General features: G+C 33.8%; 1 protein-coding gene across 2 annotated transcripts in view; it reads left to right on the forward strand.

The window, feature by feature from the left end:
• The window catches only part of LOC105212045 (uncharacterized), a 217,680-nt gene that overhangs the window by 181,421 nt on the left and 10,572 nt on the right, over window positions 1–25,687 (forward strand). For both annotated transcript variants that reach the window (XM_054227979.1, XM_054227980.1), the window contains exons 7-10: window positions 11,952–13,737; window positions 17,622–17,837; window positions 17,950–18,320; window positions 18,402–18,945. In XM_054227979.1, the coding sequence (XP_054083954.1) occupies window positions 13,479–13,737; window positions 17,622–17,837; window positions 17,950–18,320; window positions 18,402–18,945 (1,390 nt within the window). In that variant the 5' untranslated portion in view covers window positions 11,952–13,478. The remainder of the gene's footprint in view (window positions 1–11,951; window positions 13,738–17,621; window positions 17,838–17,949; window positions 18,321–18,401; window positions 18,946–25,687) is intronic.

The following is a 25,687-nucleotide window of genomic DNA, read 5'->3' on the forward strand; positions in this document are numbered from 1 at the left end:
AAGAATAATCGTAGAAAATAGTGCCGCGCTTATTTTTATAAGCAGATTTAAAAATAAAATAATATTTTTTTTTGGATTTGTGATAAGCGGCTAAAAATCAAAGAAGCTTCACTCTAAAAGGTAGTAGTGAAATTGAAACCATAAAAAAAATTTTGTGTAGAAATTCACTTAGTGAAGCTCACCAAACCACGCTTTTTTGTGTTCTTATCTTATATTCTGTTCCTTTCTTTATTTATTTTTCCAATTTCATTTTAAAATACACTTCATATGCCGCACGTCAAAAGGCGTCCGTCGCCAAAATTACTTTGCTTTCATTACGAAAATTTTACAATTCAAATGTGGCACCTGCCAAATGGAGGCGCGCACCCAACCCGTCTGCGCCTACAAGTATGTCTGCATGTTTGTATGTGTAGAAGTTTTACGACCGCCCACCTAAAGGCATACGCTGCTTTGGGTACTTTGTTCATATTAAAATACGAAAATACTGAAGCACGTTCAATCACATTTCGCTATTTATTACGCGCATTTGAGCTCATTAATATGCAGCGAGCGTAAGCAGTCTCTCGTACGACAAAATAGAGTCAAGTCAGTCAGTCAATCAATTATTTGCTAGCCTTTAGGTTTGCTACTGTTGTTGTTGTTGCTGTTGCTGTGCTTAATGCATTGCCTGTTCTTATTACCATATGTATCGAAGTGCATACTTATTCAATACGTACACACACACACACACACATGCCTAGCTGTTCGCTACCTGTACTACTTGTATTGCTGTTGTTGTAGTTTATTCAGCGGCAATTTGTATTGACGTCACGTTGTCAGCTGTTTTCAGCTGTCAGGTGGCAAAACATATGAACGAACGATTTTCATTGATTTAAATCGTTGTTCTTGTTATTGTTGTTGTCGTTGCTGTATACTTTTGATTTTGTTCGCATTGTTTTTGCATTTTTTTTATTTTTTTTTATTTGTTAATTATTGAATTTCTTTCAGACACAGCTGGTTTCGTGCACGTTCTCAATTTCGAAAGAGTCGCAATAAAATCAATAGGCGCCCACTTCGACTCTTGTTGTTGTTGTGCATTTGTGTATTTTTATTTTATTTTATTAAATTTATTCAGTTGGTTGCATAGTGTTTATTGGTAATTCCGTTTTTATTAAGAAGTACGAAAATTTGTATATTTCTTCGTAATCATTGAATATTTCCGAAAACATATGCACGTTAGTCACACAAATTTTCTTCTTTTTGTGTACTTCCCTGTCTATATAAACGCATTAGCATATTGAATAAAATATTTGAGACGCTTTGTTTCTTAATAGTATGTATTTTAGTCGGAAAGTGCAAAGTATTTGGCGCTTACATTTTTGTGAGGTGTAAATAAAGAGTTTCCAATAGCCCAATGATCCGAGCCCGATAGCCTCATTGTTGGCAATCTTCCAGAAGTTGTATTGCGTGTAATGAACCCATTATTTTTATTTTTGGTGGTTTATTATTTTTAAAGAAATAAAATTAAATAAAAATTTGTAATTAATAAAGTCTCAAAAAAGGAAAAAAATCATCGGTTATTTCGTGATATTTTCTTTTAAAAATTTTTGATGAAAAAATTCAAATAAATAGTAACACTTAAAAACTAGTGGCAACCCTCTTTATAAAAAAACTTACTAAAAATGTTTAACAAATGAATGAATGTTAATATATACTAATTTTTGATTGATAAAATGAACAAATAAAAAAATATATATATTTATACTTACAAAATGTGGCAACTATTTAAGAACTTACTTCAATAGAGAAAATTTACATATTTTATTTCTTTCTATTTTAAATTATTAAATAATATTTTTTTTTACATGTGGCAGCACTTTAAATATAAAAATTGTTACAATAAATAAATATATGTATTACCCATTTTTTATTTTATAATTTTTGTATAAATTTGATTAAAAAAATTGTTTTAATCCCTGGCAATTTTGCCAAAAATTAATTGTTTAATATTTGTGAAATATAAAAGTTTTCAAAAAAGTACACAAAAAATTATTTTAATAAAATAGAAATAAAAGTGAAATTTAAAATTTCTTCAAAATTAATTACGCAAATTTCAGTAAAAAAATAATAAATCAAAATAATTGGAAAAACAAAATTTATTATGCCAAGATGAAAAATAGTATGGCAACCCTTCTACACAAAAATATAATATTAAGTTGTTTATATCTAATATATAAAATTCTCGTGTCACGGTGTACGTTATTGAACTTCTCTGAAACCGCTCGACCGATTTTCGTGAATCTTAGCGTGCATATCGGCTAGGGTGGAGAATCGGACAACATCTATTTTTCATCCTCCTAAATGTTGAGGGTGGTCCACCCCTAAATTTTTTTAACTTTCCGCGAAAAAAATTAAAAATTTTCTAAAATCGGGAAGTTATTGGTTGTTGAAGTTCAAACCGATCTGGCTAATTTTAGTCTTGAAATATTCGTGGAAGGCCAGAAAAAGATTAGAAAGTGAGTAAATATGGAAAAATTGCGAGGAAGATATCAATAATAGAATTTTATTCGAGTTGACAAGAAAAATATAAAAAGAGAAAACAAAAAAATAATATTTTGAAGGTTGTCATTATTGCTTTGTTAAAATATTTTTGTTATTGTTCAATTGTATAAGGTTGTGTCGATAGCTCAAAACAATTTGTAAAAAATAAGGAAAGGCTAAGTTCACGTCCAACCGAACATTTTACACAATTTATTGATGTAATTTTATTAAGATAACATACAATATGGCCTATATATTCGGCATAAAGTCCAATAGAAAATCATCACATATAGTATATGAGGGCTGATGTAATTCCAGAACCAATTTCACTCATTTTCACCAAGGTTCCAAGGTTTCCAAGGTTAACGGGAATAGGCACCTGTTAGTAGGCAAACAAATTACTCCTAAATTGCAAATGAACGAAACACCAGTTGGCAACATCGCCAAAAATAGCACCAGGATTCTGTTAACAGGTGATTTACGCCAGACTCTTCCAATTATTCCTGGATCAACTGTTACTGACGGGCTAATCGCATGCCTAAAATCATTTAATTTGTGGCGACACATAAAGTATTGCCAATTAACAACAAACATATAAGTGTTTTTGCAACAATATCAAATTGCGATTGTAGAAGCAGTTGGAAATGGTAGGGTCGCAGTTGACACCTCGATGGATTAATAGCATTTCCAACAGATTTCTGTCATTTCATTGACTTGAAAGAGAAGTTTTCCTGACATGAAACCTCAATATGTTAACCATAAATGACTGATTGAATGACCTATATTGGTGGTAAAAAAACAGAGATATTGATGATCTTAATGCGACAATTTAGAATTTCGGTCCAGCAGAGTTGACACAGCTACAAACCAGGATGACGTAGTCAATTATCCCAAACTTTTTAAAATTGCCTGTACTATCACCACTCACTTTGCAATTAAAAGTAGTGTGAGTTATCATCATGCTGCGTAACATAAATCAACCTCGAGTAATCAATATCGTCGCCGAAGCCAAGATTGGACCAACTTAATTGAATGTATACCTTAGCCACAACAACGTGTGGCCGGGTACCGCTAATAATTAAAATTTAAAACCATCTTTGAAAACCTTCCGCTTGTGCATACAACAAAAACATTAAATATCAAAAAATAAAATTAAATAAATTGACGTTTAATGCACCAATGCAATTACGTAATTGAAAAGATTCGTCTCTACAAAGGTATAATTAAGACTACACCTCTTTGTTACAGTCGCACACACGCTTCTTTAAACACACACCCTATATAAATATATGTACGTATGTATGTTTGTATGTATGTTTAAATTGCTGTGTGGAGCAGCACGTCCGTCATATTTAGCGCATGATGCATTGTAATGCAAATATTATATATTTATATTTGAATGTGAATAAATATTTTACTGTAAATTTGCACAAACCCTCGTAAAGGCTAATAAAACACACGTATGTGTCGCACAACTCCCACTTTGTATTGTTTATATTTGTATATAAATACTCCCATCTGTGTGTGTGTGTGTGCATGTGCTGTAAGTAAGTACTTTTGCATAACGTGTTCATAAGTACGAATACTTAAAGTTTATGTGCTTCGTGCATCACTTAAAATGGCAATGACATGTTTGCCGTCACCGTGCGCTGCTATCACACACAGGTGCAATTGCCGCATTTAGTGCACAGTGGGACAAGGTTGGTGCATAAGCGATTTGAATTTATATTTTATAAAAGATCGTCAGTTTTACTAAAAAAAATGCGAACAATTATATTTGAAAAAAGTGTCAAAATCACTCCATATTAATAAAAATCAACTTATAATTTTTTTATTATTTTTAAATTTTTATTTAAATGATTAATTAATGTTCCAATAGCATTTGTCAAATTCATAATCAAATAGCACTGGAAAAAATACAATTTTCTATAGGAAATTATATTTCAAAGAATTATATCCCACTGTGTTTCTGATTATGTATAACTGCGGTATATAGTATGTATGATCGCTTTAAAAAGGTGTAGCTCTATCGAACTAACATTATATCTGCATACGTACTCAATATTTGCATTTTATAATGATACCGTTCTTGTACACTTGTACTTGGAGTCACCATGGTAGACTTACACAAATCCAGCATAGAACCTACATAAGTACATATAAAAGGATTTTTTTAATTATAAAGGTGTGTATGTCATTCACACTGTGCCTTATGGGTTAGAAGATAGACTTAACCTGAACCAATCCATTGACACTTCTATCTTTCAGCTTCATTACAGCGACACTCTCAATTGTGACTATGTTGAACCATTGAGTCGTTTTATTTTATTTTATTTTATTTTATTTTATTTTATTTTATTTTATTTTATTTTATTTTATTTTATTTTATTTTATTTTATTTTATTTAATTTAATTTAATTTAATTTAATTTAATTTAATTTAATTTAATTTAATTTAATTTAATTTAATTTAATTTAATTTAATTTAATTTAATTTAATTTAATTTAATTTTATTTTATTTTATTTTATTTTATTTTATTTTATTTTATTTTATTTTATTTTATTTTATTTTATTTTATTTTATTTTATTTTATTTTATTTTATTTTATTTTATTTTATTTTATTTTATTTTATTTTATTTTATTTTATTTTATTTTATTTTATTTTATTTTATTTTATTTTATTTTATTTTATTTTATTTTATTTTATTTTATTTTATTTTATTTTATTTTATTTTATTTTATTTTATTTTATTTTATTTTATTTTATTTTATTTTATTTTATTTTATTTTATTTTATTTTATTTTATTTTATTTTATTTTATTTTATTTTATTTTATTTTATTTATTATCAGTGCAGCTTTCAATTATTTTTTTAGTTTTGCGCTGCATTTATTCTTATTATCGCCTTTGTCTCTATTTCATATTGATTTATTGCGCACAGCCAAATCTGACAGTTTGTTCAATATTAATTTCACCACTTGAGATCAATAGATATTATTGACAAACAGCTGGCGAGGACATGTTTACACAATTATGGCTATGTGTTTGTGGCATTAAGAGATAACACTCCCTCATAGGTATACATATGAATTTATTGGCGCACACTTCCGCATATTCCGTAAATTGCCTCATATGCCGCAATTAAGCTGCAAATGAATATTCAACGAAATTAAATATTAGTCAATCTACTTGTAGGCTTCCCCTGATAAGATTACGCACACAATGCGATGCCTACAAACAATAACAATAATGATAACAACAACAATCACATCGGGCACAACAACATTATCGACGGACTTCACCCAGTGCACTCGATATTCAATTCGATTTACGGTCATTTCGGAGAAGACACACACAGTAGTAGTTCAAAGTCACTTTCAAGGTCTTTGCCGTTGGCAACTAACTGCTTTGCTCATACGTCAAGTCAAAAGCGAGCCGAGCCGAACTACTAAAGCGGTAAAAATAAATAAGAAAACGTCATTCCACGAAACGCAGCCACAGCGACGTCAAAAAACGACGTCGAATTTCAAATGATTTCATTTCAATTCATTTTTTGTTTCGGTTTTTTACGCTGCTTCATTTCATTCAAGCCACTTTCATGTGGAGCGATTCATGGGGTTGGAATGTTGTGGGTTTTCTGACAGCGCTGTCCGCTGTTTGTAGCTGGTGTTGTTGTTGTTGATAGCGCATAATTTAAGAGTGTTTTGAATTTCGTTTATATCAGTTGCTTGATTTGCCATGCTTTTAGTGCCCTTACCATACGTTGCTATTTGGCAAGTGTACCCCCCACCGTTGCGTCGACATACATTTCATGCGCCCCCAACGTACCTTTCAGCGTTTGACATTTAGGCTACATACTTTTACCAACAACTGTTTCCAAATAAATTAATTTGATTGCACATTCTTTGCCGCGGATTATTATTTATTCTTAAATTTCTTTGTTTTTTTTTTTGTATTTTTCTTTGTTCTCTTCATTATCCTCTTTCTTATCATACCAATGAACCGTTAAATCACAGCTATATTATTTTCTTTCGGCGCACTTTCCTATCTACCTGCCGTGTCTACGCGCATATGAGCATTGTTTGCGTTGTGTTCTTTCACTCTTTTCTCGCTGGTGTCTACACTTCCTCACCTCGCGCGGTTCAGTTATTTTATGGCCTGACACTCGACGCATTTAAATATGTCTATATATGTATGTGAATATATATGTCCATAATTTTTTTTTAGCGTCTAGCGCTTCGCCGCTTTGGTCCCCTGCCACAGCTGTAGGCAACTGGTTCTAAATGCGCGCACGTTATTGACCTTCCTCTGCGCTTACATATCGCATACACATACATATGTACATATTGAACATACTCTCATGCTCATGCATTTTTATGTCTTTACACATACTTACATATCTTACATTATATACACAAACATCTACTATATGTAGATATGTATATACGCCGAACTGTGATTCATAGTATTTTACCCTGCGACAGAAGTTAATGACAGCAAAAAGTCTAGGCAAAAAAATTATGAATTGTGAAATTAAAAATTTAAATAAAATACTCACCAAAATGTGTGAGTCTTATCAGAATTAAGTCAGCAGATTTTTTTATTAAGAATTATGATTTTTTTGTTTAAACAAAAACAAATTTGATTATACTCACCACATCATCTGTTTTCATATAAATACGATACTGAATATATCGTTTCAATTTCAATTCTCATGACAGCTAGTTAATTCCATCGATTCCTTCAAAGTTAGTGAGAGCTGTGAGATCTGACTGACCATTTTGGTCTGCTTTTATCTCGGACTTATAGGGAATTGACTATCCCATTGATTTTTACTAATAAAAGGATTTGATTTTATAAGCTGATTGGGTACTCTGAAATACTGTCTTATATATAAAATAAAACTGAAGAAGAACTGGAATAAACTTGGAATAATTACAGAATTTCTTGTTAAATATATCACATAAGGTCATGTGACCGAGAAATAACTAAACTAATCTGAAATCGAGCTAAAAGGACCAAAATGTGTTAAGATTTTAGATATAAAATCTCTGGATAGTTTTTCGTTCTAAAGGTTAAGACTAGAGAACCAAGCAGCTATCAAGACTCTCACCCATGAAATAATAGTGGAAATTAAGAACCTTGACCAAATAACTTCTGAAGAGGACATCACGAATGCCATAAGCAACCAAATAAAAGAACTTGGTGGTTTTGATGGAGCTTCTATCAAAAGTATCAGGGCGGCATACGCGGACACGCAAACAGCTGTCAGAAGCCTCCCTGCTCTACAAGCTAGGCTACTTCTCGAGGCGAAGAGAATAAAAATCGGATGGGTGGTATGCCGCATACGGGAGAAGCCGAACCCAATAATTTGTTTTAGATGTTTTGAATACGCTCATCTAGCGAGAGCGTGCAACAATCCAGATGATAGGAGTCAATGCTGCATCAAATGTGGAGAGAAGGGGCATTTCGCGAAGAGCGCCAAGCCTCTGATCCGATCCGCATCAAAACTACGAAAATTTTTTATTAGGTTGGATGTTCCCATATCCAGCAACCACGTTGGTCAAATGAATTGGACCATAGACTACTAGGTTCATTCGACCATCAGGTTTACACAACCGGAACGGAGATGGGCTGTCAAATCATCAAATACCCCCCCCCCCCCCCCCCCTTCATCAACAACAGTGGAAGGCTATAACATTGAGAATCTATAATTTGTTGGAAATTTTTTGATTTAAGAACTTGGATTTAAGCAACTGACTAATACGGATTTGAAATATCAAATCAATCAGGTTCTACCGCTTTGTGTATAGTGTTCTTCTTCAGTAGTTTGGTGCCAGTAGATCTCGCGTTATCGAGCAGCTTTCGTAAAAGAAATCCAGGAAATGGAGAGGTACATTTTCGTCACACCTTTTTGACGAAAAGATTATCCCAGTGGTGATGTCTGATGAAATAGTTATTCAAAATATGGAAAAGAGTAAGATATATCAATAAAGAAAGAAGTGAAAGAACATAATGCAGTCTTCTTTATCTAAACACCTCTCCCGGTTAAATAATTTCATAAACACCTTCTCAACACCCTTAAAATCTAATAATAATCGAGTTCATGCTTCAGAGCATTCTTCGACTATTCGGAGTCAGCCTTAAGGGCTAATGAAATCACCAAGCAATCAAAAAATTTAAAAAAAAGAGGCCCGCAAGTGCGAGCAAGTACTTAAAACTGAAGTACGTCAAATTTAATTTATTTAGTTTTATTTATTTTTTTTTGTTCACACATCACACATTCTGAAGGTCACACCTATTAATTAAGTAAAATCGCCCAAAGTGAAAATTCTCAAGCAAACCATAAAAATCACGTATGTATGTATGTAAGTGAGTATGCGCGCACTTGAAAGCTAGCGCTCGTCATAATTCATAAATACTCATTTTAGTAAAAAGCAACAACAACAAGAAATATATATGGCAGAGAGGCTGGTGCGGTCTAAATAAATTTGAGGCAAAAACAATAAATACAAGTAGCAACAAACAAAAACAAAAAAAAAAAAGAACACAAGAACAACAATAATAGTAATTATTGAGTTAGAAACCAAAACTAAATGCTTGTTTGTATGTCTGTCTGTCTATTTGCTTATAGATGTCCGTTTGTATGTGCAAACATTTGTAGCCAAAGTACACACGTTTTTTACTCGACGCCGGCATGCCTTACCGTACATACAATGTATTCCTATGTACACACTAAATAGATATCTTGCTTATGTACATTGCAAAAGCTCCCGCCCCGCCACAGCAAATCTCCCCCTCGCCCATATGACGCAAGCAATTGTGCTTGTTGCTTGCACGAGTAATTTAGAAATGGGGCACCCCCCGATACGCCACCGCCCAGCTAAATCCCACTACCAAAAGCAGCAGCAACAACAACAAAACTAGGAACAACAGCAGCGGCAGTCCAAGTGACGGCCCGTGCGACTGTGACGTCGGCCGCTTTTGATTATCACACTTTAACAGCTGCCGCGAGACAGCGCAATGCCAGCCAGCAAGCTAGAAAGCTTATCGCCAGTCATCGGTGTGCATGTCAGCGCTCGTAAATGTACATATGTATACTAGAATGCTTATGTATATAGAAGTGTATGTGTGTTTGTATATGTTTGTATGTGATTTGCTGTGTCGTAGGTGGAGGTGCGGATTAAACGTGCTCATTTTTTCGCGATTCCTCTATAGATATTATAGAATTATTATTATTATTTCTTATGTTTTGCTTATCTCCTTCAAAGTGGTATTAATTTTATTTCCTGCTTTAATGTGTCAGACTGCCAAATATTGCAAAGAACTCGTAAAAAATACCATAAAATATTTTTTTTTTTTATAATTCTAAAATACAAAAGCTTGATCTTTAAGAGATCGCAGCTAAGCTAATTCAAGGAACAGTCATAAATTATTTCGATTTTTGATTTTAGCTGAAAGCATGCACTACACGCAAGCAAATCGCATGCTTACTGCATAAGTGACATAACTCAAAAATATTAGATTTACAGTTATTACTACATAACTAACGCCATTTGCATGTTATATACATTAAAATACTTGATAACGGCAATATTATACACTTCTATACTAGTTTCCTTCAATTGTTATTCACGCTCTAAAGCTTGCAAGCTTTATGAGCATACTTTACCATTTTTATACATTTTGTGTTAGGTAATTCTTGCTGTAAACAAGCGTTAAATATTATATAAAACGCTCCCCTGGCCACATACTCGTAAATTACGACATTCAAAATTATCTTGCAATAATTTTAAGCTTTTAAGCATTTAGGTAATTATAAAATGTGATAGCAAATGATTATTGTCAAAGTGGTTAGGAAGCAATTGTAGCACGTTTGCAATTTATTGCAGTGAAAGCTCGATATAGTGAACTTGAAAATAGTGAGAAAGCTTAAAATGAAATCGTTTTATATTCAAGCTGAACAATGTAAATACTGTAAAACAGAAGACGATTTAAACTGAGCTTTTCTTCTTTTTCTTGACTGGCGTAGACACCGCTTACGCGGTTATAGCCGAGTCCACAATAGCGCGCCACATATCCCTACTTCTGTCAGTTTGGCGCCAATTGGTTATACCAAGCGAAGCCAGGTCCCTCTCCACCTGGTCCTTCAATCGGAAGTGAAGGTCTCTCTCTCGGCTTCCACCAGCGGGTACTGCATCGAATACTTTCAGAGCTGGAGCACTTTTATCCATTCGAACAACATGACCTAGCCAGCGCTGAGCTTTTAGTTCTTCATAAGATGAATACATATGTATATCTAAACTCCCATAGATACGAAACTAACACGCTGAACTCCCTCGCTAATAGTTCGAATCGATATTGTTGTGCCGAAAATCACTAGAAATTGCTTTCACTGTTAGTTCTATAAGCATTTATCCTTTCACCTAATTAGCTATAAAAACTGTATACTAAACATACTGACCTACTTGGAAGCTTACCAAGCATTTAGTGTCTACTTAAAAATTTTTGAGTTTTAATGTCAGCATGCTGATTTCATCGGATGAGAGCTTATTGGCTTCATAACCATAAAAACAAAATAAACAAAAAATTTAAAATACAAGATTATTATATAAAGAAAATAAAGCTTATTTCACACATAAAGGAGCTTTTGGAATAGTGAAAGCTCTATGTAAAGTATGTAAATTAAAATAAAATTAAAATTATGAATAATTTGTAAAACTAAATACAGTTAATATTAAATAAAAATAAAATATAATATGGAGATAGAGAATAAGAGAACTTTTAGAAAAGCTTAGCGAAAGCTCTTTGTATTGTAAGTATATTATATATGTATTGACATAAAATGATACATTTACCAAATAAATCTACTTTATCTTTGGAGCGAACAAAAAATTTCAGAAAAACCTGGTTTCAATATCAAAGCTTTAGTATAAAAATATACATTTATATACTGAACAATCTACCATAATTTAGGTCATATTTTATACGAGTGTTTAATATGTATTTATTAAATATATGGCAACCTTTCTTAATAAATATAAATTATTTACACCATAAAACATAGAATATGACTTCATTATATACATATGTATATGGTTACTTTTTCGAAATATTTTTATATTCAGAATATTCCTTTCGGGTCATTGAGATACCTGTTCTATTCATATGACCTGTATATACATACGTACACATACACCAAATAGGTATTCACCTACATATATACCCCGCTTTTGTCGCACAACAACAATGCGACGCGCTGCACAACAAGCAGTCGGCATTCATTACACGAGTATCCTCACCCATTACTGCCAGCAAACTATTGTTAAATTGCGCTTAATATAAGAATAATTATTTTTATTATTATTACGAGTATACAAACACACTAATTGTTGTTGTTTTTGTTTTCTTTACTCGCCATATCTACAGGTAACCAACCCCGCCAGTTAGCAAAGCAACAAGAGTACACGAGTACGTGTATACAACAACAACGGTCTGTGCCTGTCTGCTTGACTGCCTCTCTGCGCTTTACATTGTGTGGCTACTCAGTCAACATTGTTGTAGTCAGCGCTCAGTGGTGAGCACCAATCAAGCAAGCCAGTCAGCAAGCAAAATCGTTCAGTTTAGCAACTAACTGATTGACTGGCTCTTCACATTTGTTGCTGTTGTTTCATTATATTACGGACGTCGACAGCGAAGTCAACGTTTTTTACAACAAGCGCACAACAATACAGACAGCTGTAGCTGGCAGAATGTGTCGATGACGATGACGCCCGACCGCTTGGATTGACTGACTGAGTCACAGCGGCAGTTCATGCCTTCATTGTTTATAGCGCTCAATAGTCAGAGTGCAGTGTTGTTGTTCTTATTATTGTTTTGTTTGGAGCACATAAACACACACACCAACAGCAACAGCAACAAGAACAACACAAACATACAACGAACTGTGTTGGGGAGCTTCGTTTGTTGGCTAGCGTTGACGTTGGCCGGCAGTTGCATTCGACTCGCCAACGGAACGGGTCGCGTCTACAGTCTACGTGAGTCGGTCTCGCCGAGTGGTAGTGAGCACGCGTGTCGTTAAGGTCGTCAACGCGAATTTTTTTCCGCTTAGCGATACCCTTACAGCCAAACGCACAGCCGTACATATATATATCTGAATATATATAAATGTTTTGTCGTCAGCAGCAGCAGCGTTGTCAACGGCGTCATTAGCAGTCGAGTGTGTGTGTACGTGCGCGTAAGCAGTGCTTTTGGGGCTGTAGATCATGCCAAATACGGGCCGGCAGTTGACAGGCTAGCACAGTGTGAATTAGAATAGAACCAAGTGACAACGAGTTCTGCTTGGTTTGGCAATTGAAATCCGGTGTGTGTATGTAAATAAACCAAGTGTGCAGCGTTAAGCAAAGCAAAAGCCAGAAAAAAATTGCAAAAACATGCAGAGAAGAGTGAAAACTAAAAAGTGTGTGATTTTCGTAAGGATTTTGAAGTGTTCACGGCAAAATATAGAAGAGTTAATTTTTGAAGTGAAACGAGAATAAAAAGTATAAAGGCAAACACAGGCAAGCAAGTGCACTCGAGTTATCAAGAATAACAACAACAACAGCAATAATAAAGTGTAGTGCGTACAACATTCCAGTAGCAAAGCAGAGCAAAAGCAACAACAACAAATAAAATAAAAATTTAAACGCGTTCACTGTGTGTGTGAGCGACCAATTTCATTGTGCTGTGCGCAGGCGTGCACGCCCTTCCCTTGCGGCAGCTGCGCCCAGAAAGCAGCAGCAATAACAAAAAAAAATACTACAACAAAAAAAGCAAAATCGCAGTGCTATTGTGTGTTCCCTCGTCGTTAAACAATTCATTTCTGTTTTTGTTGTTTTTGTGATTTGTGTGTGTTGTATTTTTTTTGCGCGCGCATTCGCTCAAATCACCGATTGTTGTTGTTGTTTGCCTAGCGAAATGACTGATTCCATAAAATTATCCGAAATGCAACGCAGCAGTATCGAATTCGAACGTCAACGACACTTGGCCAACTGGTTTATCAAGAGTAGCCCGCACATGGCAACACCAACGACTGTCGCCAGCGTTGCAACAACAACAACAACGGCAACAGCAGCTGGTGCAACAACAGATAATACAACAGCTACTACCACGACAAGCGGCGCAGCAGTAGCAACAACAATAAAAAACACAACATCGTCAACAACAAATCTAGTAGGTGAGTACGGTACCCCCCGCGCCGCTTGGCGTTGAAAATTCTTTGAATAAAATAAAAAAAACGAAATTAAATAAAAAATGCAGTAAAATTGTAGGATTGTTAAATAGATATACACAAGACAGTTACTATGCGCACACACACAGAGACACACACACACAAGCGCTGATTTATTTATAGGCATTGCAGCGTAGCGTAGCGCCGCTCTGCCGTTAGTAGCCGCAACGCAACAATGTTGCGCGTAAGCAGTAAAGAACAGCTGAAAAAAGGCAGTAAGCGGGTTGCCGAAGATGATGAAATGCTCACTGCAATCAATTAATCATTTTAATCGTTCTGGCAATGAAATTGTTGGACTTTTCACATGTCACGCGCTCGTTGACAATGCGCTGGGAACGCTCTAAGTGGTTAATACGGCGTTTAATAGTGCTTAAATGATGCTGCAAATAATTGTTTTATGTGCAAAAAGTCATGAAAAAAATGAAATTAAATGTGTGACTTCGCGACAGTAAGACAAAAAGCAGTTTTAAGATTGCGAATTTAATTTGAATTGCGTTTTTAAAATGAGTTAACGACGGAATCGATTAATATTAATTAAAAAATAAAATAAAAATAAAATTATTATCAAGTTCGAATAATATTATCGAGATTTACCAAAAATGTTAATATAGTTCAAACAGACAACATTTTTTTTAAAGAAAACAAAAAAAAAATAAAATAAAATAAAATAAATTAAAATAAAATAAAATAAAATAAAATAAAATAAAATAAAATAAAATAAAATAAAATAAAATAAAATAAAATAAAATAAAATAAAATAAAATAAAATAAAATAAAATAAAATAAAATAAAATAAAACAAAATAAAATAAAATAAAATAAAATAAAATAAATTGAAATAAATTGAAATAAAATAAAATAAAATAAAATAAAAGAAATTAAAATAAAATAAAATAAATTAAAATAAAATAAAATAAAATAAAATAAATTGAAATAAAATAAAATAAAATAAAATAAAATAAATTAAAATAAAATAAAATAAAATAAAATAAATTAAAATAAAATAAAATAAACTAAAATAAAATAAAATAAAATAAAATAAAATAAAATAAATTAAAATAAATTAAAATAAAATAAAATAAAATAAAATAAAATAAAATAAAATAAAATACAATAAAATAAAATAAAATAAAATAAAATAAAATAAAATAAAATAAAATAAAATAAAACAACATAAAATATAATAAAATAAAATAAAATAAAATAAAACAACTTAAAATATAATAAAATTAAAAATTTTCGAGTGATTAAAAAAAATAGTAGCACTAGAAAAAGTAAATATTGTAAAAAAAGAGTATTTTGAAAATATTTTTATGGTATTACTTTTTATTAAATTTCTAAAATATTATATTTCTAAATAAAAACCTAAAAAAAAATATAAAACATAAAAAAATAAAACAATGTAAACTGTATACTAAAATATAATTAGAAAAAAATTTAAAATTTAGAATTTTGTATTGGAAGATTTTGATTACTCACTTAAATAATTAAAAAATATATAGAAGTGATTACAAATACCACAAGCAACGAAATTCCAATTTTGTGGTTAACTATTCATGAAATAAGAATTTATTAAATATTTAAACTTGAAAAAAAAATATAAAATTTTGAAACCCAATTTTTGCTTCCAAACATTACAACTCGACATGTCCTTAGCGTATACGTATATATATTGTAGACTCGTTCTAAATAGCTTGACTTTTCAAAATATCCATATGCATTTTCCGATAACGACGTGTACACTTGACAATTTAAATTTAAATTGAAAAAAATATAACTCAAATTACATGAGACTTGTGCATCATGTGACCTCCAATGTTCTGAAGGAAATTTCAGTTGTTGAGTAAATATCAAATATGTCAAAATTTGATATAAATGAGCAAAAGCTTTTGGCTATAAAAACGTATGAAGCCCTCAGAGAAGAAAATATAGATTTTCTCGATATTTATAGAACTTTAACAAGTAAGGAAGGGCTAAGTTCGGATATAACCGAACATTTTATACTCTCGCAATTTATTTATTTAACTTTATTTATATTAATAATACACAATTTGACCCATAAATTCGGCATAAAGTTTAATAGAATATCGAAAATCGTCATACATAGTACATGAGGGCTGAGGTAATTCCTGAAGCATTTTCAGCAGCAAGGTGCACTATATCCAAGACTATACGCTCACTTAATTTTGCTAAGATATCTCACATATTAACCTATATATATATGCGGAATAAAGCCAACCGTGTTTCTGAAAATCCTATTATTAGGTATATGGGAGCTAGCAGAAGATAGTTTTGAAAAACCTACAATGAGGTATATGGAGATGTTATGACCCGATTTTAATAATTTTTGGAACAGAGACATTCTATTAGAAGAAAACAATTTCCTCTGAATTACATTAAATTATCTGAGAGATTTACCCATATTTTCGGTTAAAATTTATCCTTAGGCGCTGAGTTCAACATGTTCGATTTCACAAGTGAAGCCAGAGATGATATGCACTATTTGTGTAAAGTTTTATTCCGCTATCTTCATTGGTTCCTTATAAATACTTGATAAAGTGAACGAATCAGATGGAATTCAAAATTGAGTTCTAAGGAAAGTAGTCGTGGTTGTGAACCGACTTCGCCCATTTTTTATCCGTGTTATCAGGGTGTCAAGAAAATATTATATACCGAATTTCTTTGAAACCTGTCGACTAGTTCCTGAGGTATGGTTTTTGATCCATAAGTGGGCGATGCCACGCCCATTTCCCATTATGTGAAAAATTCTGAGTACAGCTCGCTTCTGCTATTTCTTCTGCAAAATTTAGTGTCTCTGGCGCTTTTCGTTACTGAGTTAACTCACTTTTAGTAGTTTTCAACCTAACCCTTGTATGGGAGGTGGGCGTGATTGTTATCCGATTTCTTTCATTTTTGGACTGTATAAGGAAATGGCTAAAAGAACCGACTGAAGAAAGTTTGGTTTTATAGCTTCATTGGTTTGCGAGATATATACAAATAGCCGATTTGGGGGCGGGGTCACGCCCACTTCCCCCAATTACATCCAAATATGCCCCTTCTTAGTGCGATCCTTTATTCCAAATTTTACTATTATAACTTTATTTATGGCTTAGTTATAACTCTTTATGTGTTTTTGGTTTTCGCCATTTTGTGGGCGTGGTAATGGTCCGATTTTGCCCAAAGCAACCCTCTCACGGTCCCAAGGAATATGTGTTCCAAGTTTCATTAAGACAACTCAATTTTTATTCAAGTTATCGCTTGCACGGACAGACGGACGGACGGACAGACGGACGGACAGACATCCGAATTTCAACTCCACTCGTCATCCTGATCATTTATATATACATAACCCCATATCTAACTCTTCTATTTCTGGGTTTGTGTCACCCAACCGTTATGTGAACAAAACTATAATGCTCTGTGCAACATGTTACGAGAATATAAAAATATCGGAAACTTTGCAGCACAAACATATTTACAGAATAGTTATATATATATATATATTTGGCGTAGGAACCGCTTTAAGCGATTATAGCCGAGAATTTACAAATTAGTTACAAATTACAGAATAGTTACTTACATATAATTTATTTTAAGTTAAGAAACTAGGTGGAAAGTCTTTGACGTCAACTAATCAAAACGGAATTCTGTGCGAATTGTCTAGCCAGTGCTTAGTTGAATAATGAATTAAACGGATTTAAAAAAATTCCAGTTTTCTTCAGTTTTCCGTTCTTTACATTTGTCTAATCGAATCTTAAGTACATTACTCATTCTCCAGTCATTTGCTAATGCAATAAATTCACACGTCTCTCCTCTTCTACACACTTGCAGGTGGCAACCATACAAATGGCATGTCGTCGTCGTCAGCCGCCGCACATCATCAGCAACAGCAATTGAATGCTAAGCATCACAGCAGTTGTGGTGGTGGCGTCGGCAGCGGTAATCCACCGCCTCCTGTCTTTTTCAATCTTGTCAATGGCAGCAAGCACAGCAGCAATGCGTCACCGGCTGCTACAGGTGTTGCTACGCCGCCCAATGCGATAAGTGGTAAGTAATTAGCAAGCAGATCTGTTTAAGTTTTATTCTGCGCCATTTTCTATTCATTTGTATTCAACGCGACATGCAAATGACTAATTACGACACACTTTGTACATTACAGCTGTCTCCGGCGGTCCGTTAGGCCATTTCGCAGCCGTCGAGGGACGTAAACCGAAATTGCGGCGCTTCAACTCGCACGACACTAGCGCCAACATGTTCTCCGTGGCGGATTTCGAGAATGCAAGGCTGGCGCGACGCAATGAAATCGAAATGAAACAGCGTTTGGCACGACGCATGCGCATGAGTGCCGGCGGCGGTTACTGCTCGGCAGCCGGTGGCGGTATGGGCGCGAATCTGGCCGGTGGCAATGGTTGCGGGCTGGGCGCTAACGGCAATGGCAACGGGTTGGGTAATGGTGGCGGTAGCGGCAGCATGTGTGGTGGTGGCGATTACTCCACCGGTGACAGCAAAGCATCCAAATACAGCAATGAGGTGAGTGGTGAACTCGAAAAAAATATTACAAATTAATTTATTAAATTTACTGTCAACATTCTTTTTTTTCGCTTCTTTCAGTCTCAACACGAGCCATTACCTGCGGATATCTTTCTCGATCGCTACACGCTGCCAAGCGTTGTGCGCATCTCGTATAAAACGAAGTTCTCCGATGAGACGCTGCAGTCATCTTCTTCGAATGGCTCGTCCACAGCCACGACACACACCACCGGCACCAGCGCCTCGAACTCATCGGTGAGCGCTTGCGGCATGACGGTGGCCATCAACACCGGTACCTCCTCATCGACGGCCTCCTCAAGCGGTAATGTGAATGCGCAAAGCTCGGGTGCTACGAATACGAGCAGCAGCGGTGAAAGAGTGCACAGCAAGCACTCCACATCGCATGGCACAACATCAACTGCAAACACTGCAGCCGCGGCATCAGCAACTCAGTCAAATACAGCAATTAACGGTAATGGCAACGCCGATGCGGATCATCGCGATCACGGTGAGCTGTTCCTGCTTTATCGGCTAATACGCCAGCGTCACATATTTCATGGGCATAATGCCAAAACGGCGGCGGCGAGTCGCAAGAAAGGTGTGCTGATACCACAAGAGTTTCCAGGTGAGTCAAAGTGAAAAACGAGCTGACGCAATGACAACTAGTTAAAAGCAATTTCATGCCCTTCACAAATTTTAATTGAATACATATTGGTTTGGTTGTGCTCATACATACATACATACGTATATTAAATGTATAGAATTGTGAGTCAGTGCTGAAAGGAAAGTTCTGTTTAGAGCTGATAATTTAGCACCGTACGTGCTTATACGAAAGTATGAGCAAATAGCGAGTATTCTTTGACTAAAAGACAGTTTTTGTTGTTATTTACATATGTATATAACGGTAAAAAAAGTTCACAGTTGAGTGAGGTGATAATAGAGTCTTACTAATCATCACTAAGTATATAACTGTACATATACAGGGCCTCAAGGAAGGCTCAATGCTAAGGCTCGAGTTGAACTTTATTGAGTAGGTAGAAAAGGTCTTTATAGATTAGTTTTCAACAATGAAAAATTATTTTTGGAAAACCGTTCGAAAAATCTAAAGTATTTTTTTGTTTCATAAGGATTTCAAAGGAACTCAGTTTTAAAAATTGTTTAAAATTGTACTTTTTTCTTGGAATTCGAAGTTTTATATGGTTAGCTCGGATGTACCGTTTTCGAACCTTAAAACATATCCGCTTACTTTAAGTCATATTTCACACATTTATTTCAACTAATTTTGGTTCTGATTTCCTATGTTAGAATTTTCTAGAATGATTATCGATATTGTGGACCGTTGGTGGACAATGTTCAAATAGTAATTGAAAATGTTTCTTAAAGCGTTTTCTTGATCCATATCATTATTTGGCTTTGCTTATGAGCTTATTTGGAATAATCCTAAAAGTAAGATTATATAGAATACTTTTAGGCGTAAAATATAGCATACTTTTAGGCTCAACGTTCATTTTTTATTTGTTTACCACGAAATCGATTCCCAAAAAATATTTTATTCCAAATTCGAAGTTCCAAAATCTTATTATACTCAAAAGTCTTTTCTAATAAAAAATACGGTTAATATTTCCAAAGTTTGTCAATTTTAAAATACCGACATGTAGGATTGCGCGCCCTGTACTTTTACATTTCTTAATCTACAAAACAAACAGTGAAAATAATGTTATGAACGTAAAATTTCTTCTCCAAAACATTCATATAAGCGAATAATATATAATATATTTGAGCCTACAACCCGGCCGGCAAATAGCGCCGAACTCTCATATAAAAATACTACAAAATTCTAAAGATTCAAAAAAACAAAAAAAAACTCGAAAACAGGTTTCTAAATATCACTCAACCGTAATTTACATAACAATTGATTTCGAATTTCAAGACAGACGATTTCAAACATATTTCATCGGAAAGCAATAAAATTAGCACATTTCGCTGCAAAACATATCGACACACACACGTAATTAGCTGTGAATTGAAACGGAATATTAATAATCGACAAAGATATAGATTATTTCGATTTTTTTCGCAGCCTCGTTGCCCATTTCACAAATTCACACAAATGCCCATAGTATATGGCGAGTTGAAATGGCATTAGCTTTTGAATACAATTGGCTGTCATTAATATTAAGTACTTTTGGCCGGCAACAGTAGCGCCAAACCATGACACAATGGTCATTACATTATAACAACAACAACAAATAAACTAAAGTATATGTGTATGTTTGTGTTATATAACTGTATATAATGTGCTGGTTGTGCACGATCATATGAAAAATGCAAATGTGGTGTAAAAGTGGCTAATAATAAAAATAAAAATAACAATAACAACAAAAAGCCACAATAGGATATCTACTGTAACGAAGGCTAAAGTAAAGCGATGTGTTGAAAGAAAGCACACACTTACTAGCATACATATATGTATATATATATATTGCCACACATGTGTTTATCTGTATTAGTAGTTGTGTAATAAAAGGAAAACAATAAATGAAATGATTATGGCGGCCGGTTGGCAATGCCAAATGTCCTTCTGACAACAGTTGTCATCATTTGCTGTCAACGACTTCGATGGCAAACGGCGACGATGGCAAATGTAGCATTTTTAATACACACACACACACATGCTCATATACTCACATCCACTCATTCACTTACTAAACTACAGTTATTCTCAAAGTTGTCTCGTTGTGTAGTCAGCGTCGTGCTTATTGTTGTATATTTTTACCATAGTCATTAGTGTATATGTATTTGTATTTGTATTTGCTTATGTCTCTATATGTGCGTGCGTTTGTTTGCAAAGAATATACCGTATTATAGTTATGGCTCGTTGTTAGCCATGATAATGCCATAATGCCAACGTTTTGGTTAAATGCTGTTGAGCCGTATTGCCACTGCCTTTGGCGCTATTGTATACATATTTTGTTTTTGTTTTTCTTGTCATTGTTGCTACAAGCAGCTTTTGTTGCTATATTATTACATTATTGTTTACACAATCGCACTTTGACATTATGGAAGTTATTTCGCTTTTGCGCTTATCAACATATGTACGCGCATATGCAATGCTTTGTCGTCGTATGTTTGTAAAGGGTTACATGTGTGTATAAACATTGCTTAAACTAGAAATAGTAATATGTGGCCTGTAGGAATATTAAAATAATCAATTGCGGAAAATTGTGTAATAAAAAAATTATAAAAATCTTGACAAGAAATTTCGAAAATTTTATGAAGCAAAAATTCTAAAAATTAATTTTTTTCGAAAATTTTATTTTATTTTATTTTATTTCATTTCATTTCATTTCATTTTATTTTATTTTATTTTATTTTATTTTATTTTATTTTATTTTATTTTATTTTATTTTATTTTATTTTATTTTATTTTATTTTATTTTATTTTATTTTATTTTATTTTATTTTATTTTATTTTATTTTATTTTATTTTATTTTATTTTATTTTATTTTATTTTATTTTATTTTATTTTATTTTACTTTGATTTTTTTGCTCTTTAATTGATTTGCATGGTATTCAGAATGTCAAAAAATTTCCTACAGGGCAATAGAGTGTTTGCGCTTCATATGTTTGTCTTTTTTTGTGGTTATTGTTGTGAATGGTACTTTAGTAATCGTGATGTTGCAATAATGCACGAGATAAGTGCAGCGAGAATCGCAGCTTGTTTACTAATTTGAGAATTTATAACTGTAAAGAAAAGAGTTGCATTGATAATGTTCTGTTAACAACTAAGTAGAAATAAATAGGAAATATGGTTCCTATTTACTATAATATGAATAACTAACAGAGATGGTACAATGTTTTTTAGATTTTATAAAAAAGATCAAATATTTTTTCAAAAATTTAAATTTTTCCCGGTTTTGTAAACCCCGACGTACAATATTTCTGCGCTTTAAAAAAAGATTTATATGTCCTTAAGTATGCCTATTTATAACTCCATTTATAATTATGTGCGCATACTTTAAACTTTCATCAATATATTATAGCCCTAAAAGCGATAGCTCTGCCCACTGATATGACTATATCTAATATGAATAATGTGGAATTGAATATAAAATTTATCATATGATTTCATCATGGCTGCATTTATTAAAATAGGCACGTAAGTGCTGGAATGTGTAGACACAAATGCATGCAACATGCGTGTTAAACACATATGAGCACACATACACACAAACATTAAAGCATTCTCATGTGTCTACATGCATTTAGCCACCTGATTGCAGGCAAGTAAGTTGGCTTTTTAGAACTTTTAACCACTTCGTACACGCACACACACATACACTCATAAATACATGTGCACACATATATGTACATATGTAGATATATCAACCAACATCTGTTACATGGGTGATAAATCAAATTAGCTGTTGCTGCAACTAACCACAAAGTGTAGTTAATGTCATGCATTGTTGCAGCTCCGATGTGCCATCATGTCGTACATTTTCAACGCACATACACAACACATAGCCAGAGCTGCGACCGTTCTTTATAGCATTCTAATTGTGTTGCCTCAAATTGCTGGCATTGTTTGCTTGTTGTTGCCTTCAAAATCAACTCTTCAATGACAAGTTTATCAAAAACAGAAAAGAATTCTATATAATTTATGCGCATAACTCACATCTGCTGTATGGATTATTAATTTTGTGTAGCTAATTCGTATTTACATGGTCGCAGTTATGATTACTACATACAAATTGAGTAGTTGAGAGAGTGGAGGAGAATATTTATGTTCTTTTATTATTATATGAACACCAGAGCGTGCACTCTTCATTTCAGGGTAACATTTGTTACATGTTCTCAGCTATTCGCTGACCCTAGCATTAATAGAAAGCTAGTAAGTATAATTTTTGAGTTATCTCTCCGTTTAAGCTTCCGAACCGAAGTCATCACTTACAAAAAATGGTCTTGCTAGGAGTTTAAAAGCTTAATTTGAACATAAGCTCGCAAAAAATCTCAAAACGGCACACTTCTATAGTCTTCTTGCTAGAATCTACTTCTCGGTTCTGATACTGATTTTGTTACATTTCTTAATCTTAAGTTCATAAAAATGATATTAATATCATTCTGCTCTATACTCAGCTTTAACGACGATATCTTTATGAGAGCCAGGGCAAGTACTAACCCGATTCTACAGATATTTTTCGACAGAGACATCTTATTAGAAGGAAAACATTTCTGAATTTCTATAAATTATATAAGATACTGATATTTTCGATTAAAAATTATGTTTAGGCCCTAAGGCCTTTATGATCGGTATCTGTGGTCTTGTACAGTTATAGTCATATTTTTTTTTTTTTAATTTTTAAATTTTGCTACACCAATATAGTATTTGGACAAGATATTCCGAAATCTTAGTTGGTTCTTCATTTATATAGGTATTGTAAAGTCAACGAATCAGATTAATTATAAAACTGAGTTATACGGGAAGTAGGCGTGATTGTGAACCGATTCGTGTTTTCCATCCGTAAAATCGGATTGTCACGAAAATAATATGTACTAAATTGGTCGAGTGATTCCCGAGGTATAGGTTTTGACACAAAAGTTTTGCGATACCATGCCCACTTTCAGCTTTGTCTACCAATATTCGAGGTCTTCTGTACCATCTTTTCTACAAAATTTAGTACCTTTAGCTGATCATTTAAGTCTTTAAAACTTCATATCTAACTCGTTTAATTTAAGGTTTTATAAAAAGCTCTTATGTGAACAAAACTATTATACGATGTTCAACATGTTGCGAGGGTAAAATAAAAACAAAAAGTTTGGATTCCACAAAAATTGTTTTAGAAATTTTAATCGTTCAAATTTTTTTCTCTGAATGACTCTTCAGACTCTTAAGCATCACTTACCATACATTTGAGTATCAAAGAAAGAATAAAACAACAACAACGCACCACAAGAGCTTGCGCCCTCATAAAGACGAATAATTAAACGGCAAAGTAATATTGCATGCCATAACCACCATTTATGTGCTGTTGTTGACATTTTGGCTAAAAGCATTTGCCAAATATATTTAGTACGTCATCAGCAGCATGTTGCATGCTGCCAAATTGCAGCAATTGTGGCAATGCGCTGCTAAACGTTACCGTTCACCTGCTGCCACAAATTATGCTCGAGCGCAACTCACTCGTAAGCACTGCTCATGCTCGTTGGCTCGGTGGCGGCTCGGTGTGGAAGTGTGGCTGTGCAGCATTGGTTGCTTAATTTGTGCAACTTGCTGCAAGTTGGCAAGTGCAGCTGGCCATTTAACACAAAGGCCGCAACAGCGTCTAATAAACGTTTATTGTGTTTGCGCGTTTCACTGGCTTAGCGCATTTTATTTATGCGCTTTTCTGAGTTGGAGTGCAGCACTGTACTTGTGGGTGTGTGTGTTGGTTTTTCCTTATAATCGCCTTTGTAGTTGTTTGCAAATTGCAATATTAATTTGGCGCCAAGTGCTGGCAAGAAAAACCGCACTTCTTGCAACAGCAGCCACACAACCGCACTCCACCGCTCACCTACCCACACCCACAGCATGCCCCTTTGCCCTTTCACCAACCAGCGCTGACCACATGCTGTGCTGTTTACACACACACTCACATGCATTCACTCATACATACACAGAGTTGCATCGAAATTATTACGACAAATTATACTCATGTTTATGATGCTTTTAAGGCACCGTCAACGCGGCAATGGTTTTTGTTGTTGTTTGCACCTCTTGTTGCCAGCAATTTGAAGTAGTCTGGCGCCCACACATACGCGTACTCACAAAGGCGCAGTGGCGGCGTAAACACCCCCACAAACATCAAGTTTTAATGGCGGATTACAAAATCAAACGAGCGCCTTTCCTTCCATCTAAGCACCCAAGTACAATTGCACCATTATTTACTGTGATTCTCATATTTGCTCTGTTGCTTATGCCTATTTTTGTTGTTGTGTGAGCTCAAGTAGTAGAGTTATAAACTGTTTGCTCTGGTTTCTTTTGAGGAATAATGCTTTCGATAAGTTTGGTATTATATAAGTATATACGAAATAAGGCATATTCGCTTTGGCACCTGGAAGTGCTATAGGCTCAGTTCAGGAAGGGTTAGTTGGATCAACAGTTCATAGTTTGCATTCCACCTTCATAAGTGCTCTATAGAGACAATAGGAGCATATATTTGCCCTGATTTCTATGGCACATGGGCTTCACCATTATCAGATTAAATGATCCGCATTCAAAATGTTTTCAGAAAAAAATGGCTCTGGCCAACCTTTGTAGAAACAAATAGCGTTAGATCGTCGAAAGAACAGCCTTTAGCCGGATACAATTCGGGTAAATTCTGAT

The sequence above is a fragment of the Zeugodacus cucurbitae genome, chromosome 3 (assembly GCF_028554725.1).
Source record: "Zeugodacus cucurbitae isolate PBARC_wt_2022May chromosome 3, idZeuCucr1.2, whole genome shotgun sequence".
Taxonomy (NCBI): Eukaryota; Metazoa; Arthropoda; class Insecta; order Diptera; family Tephritidae; genus Zeugodacus; species Zeugodacus cucurbitae.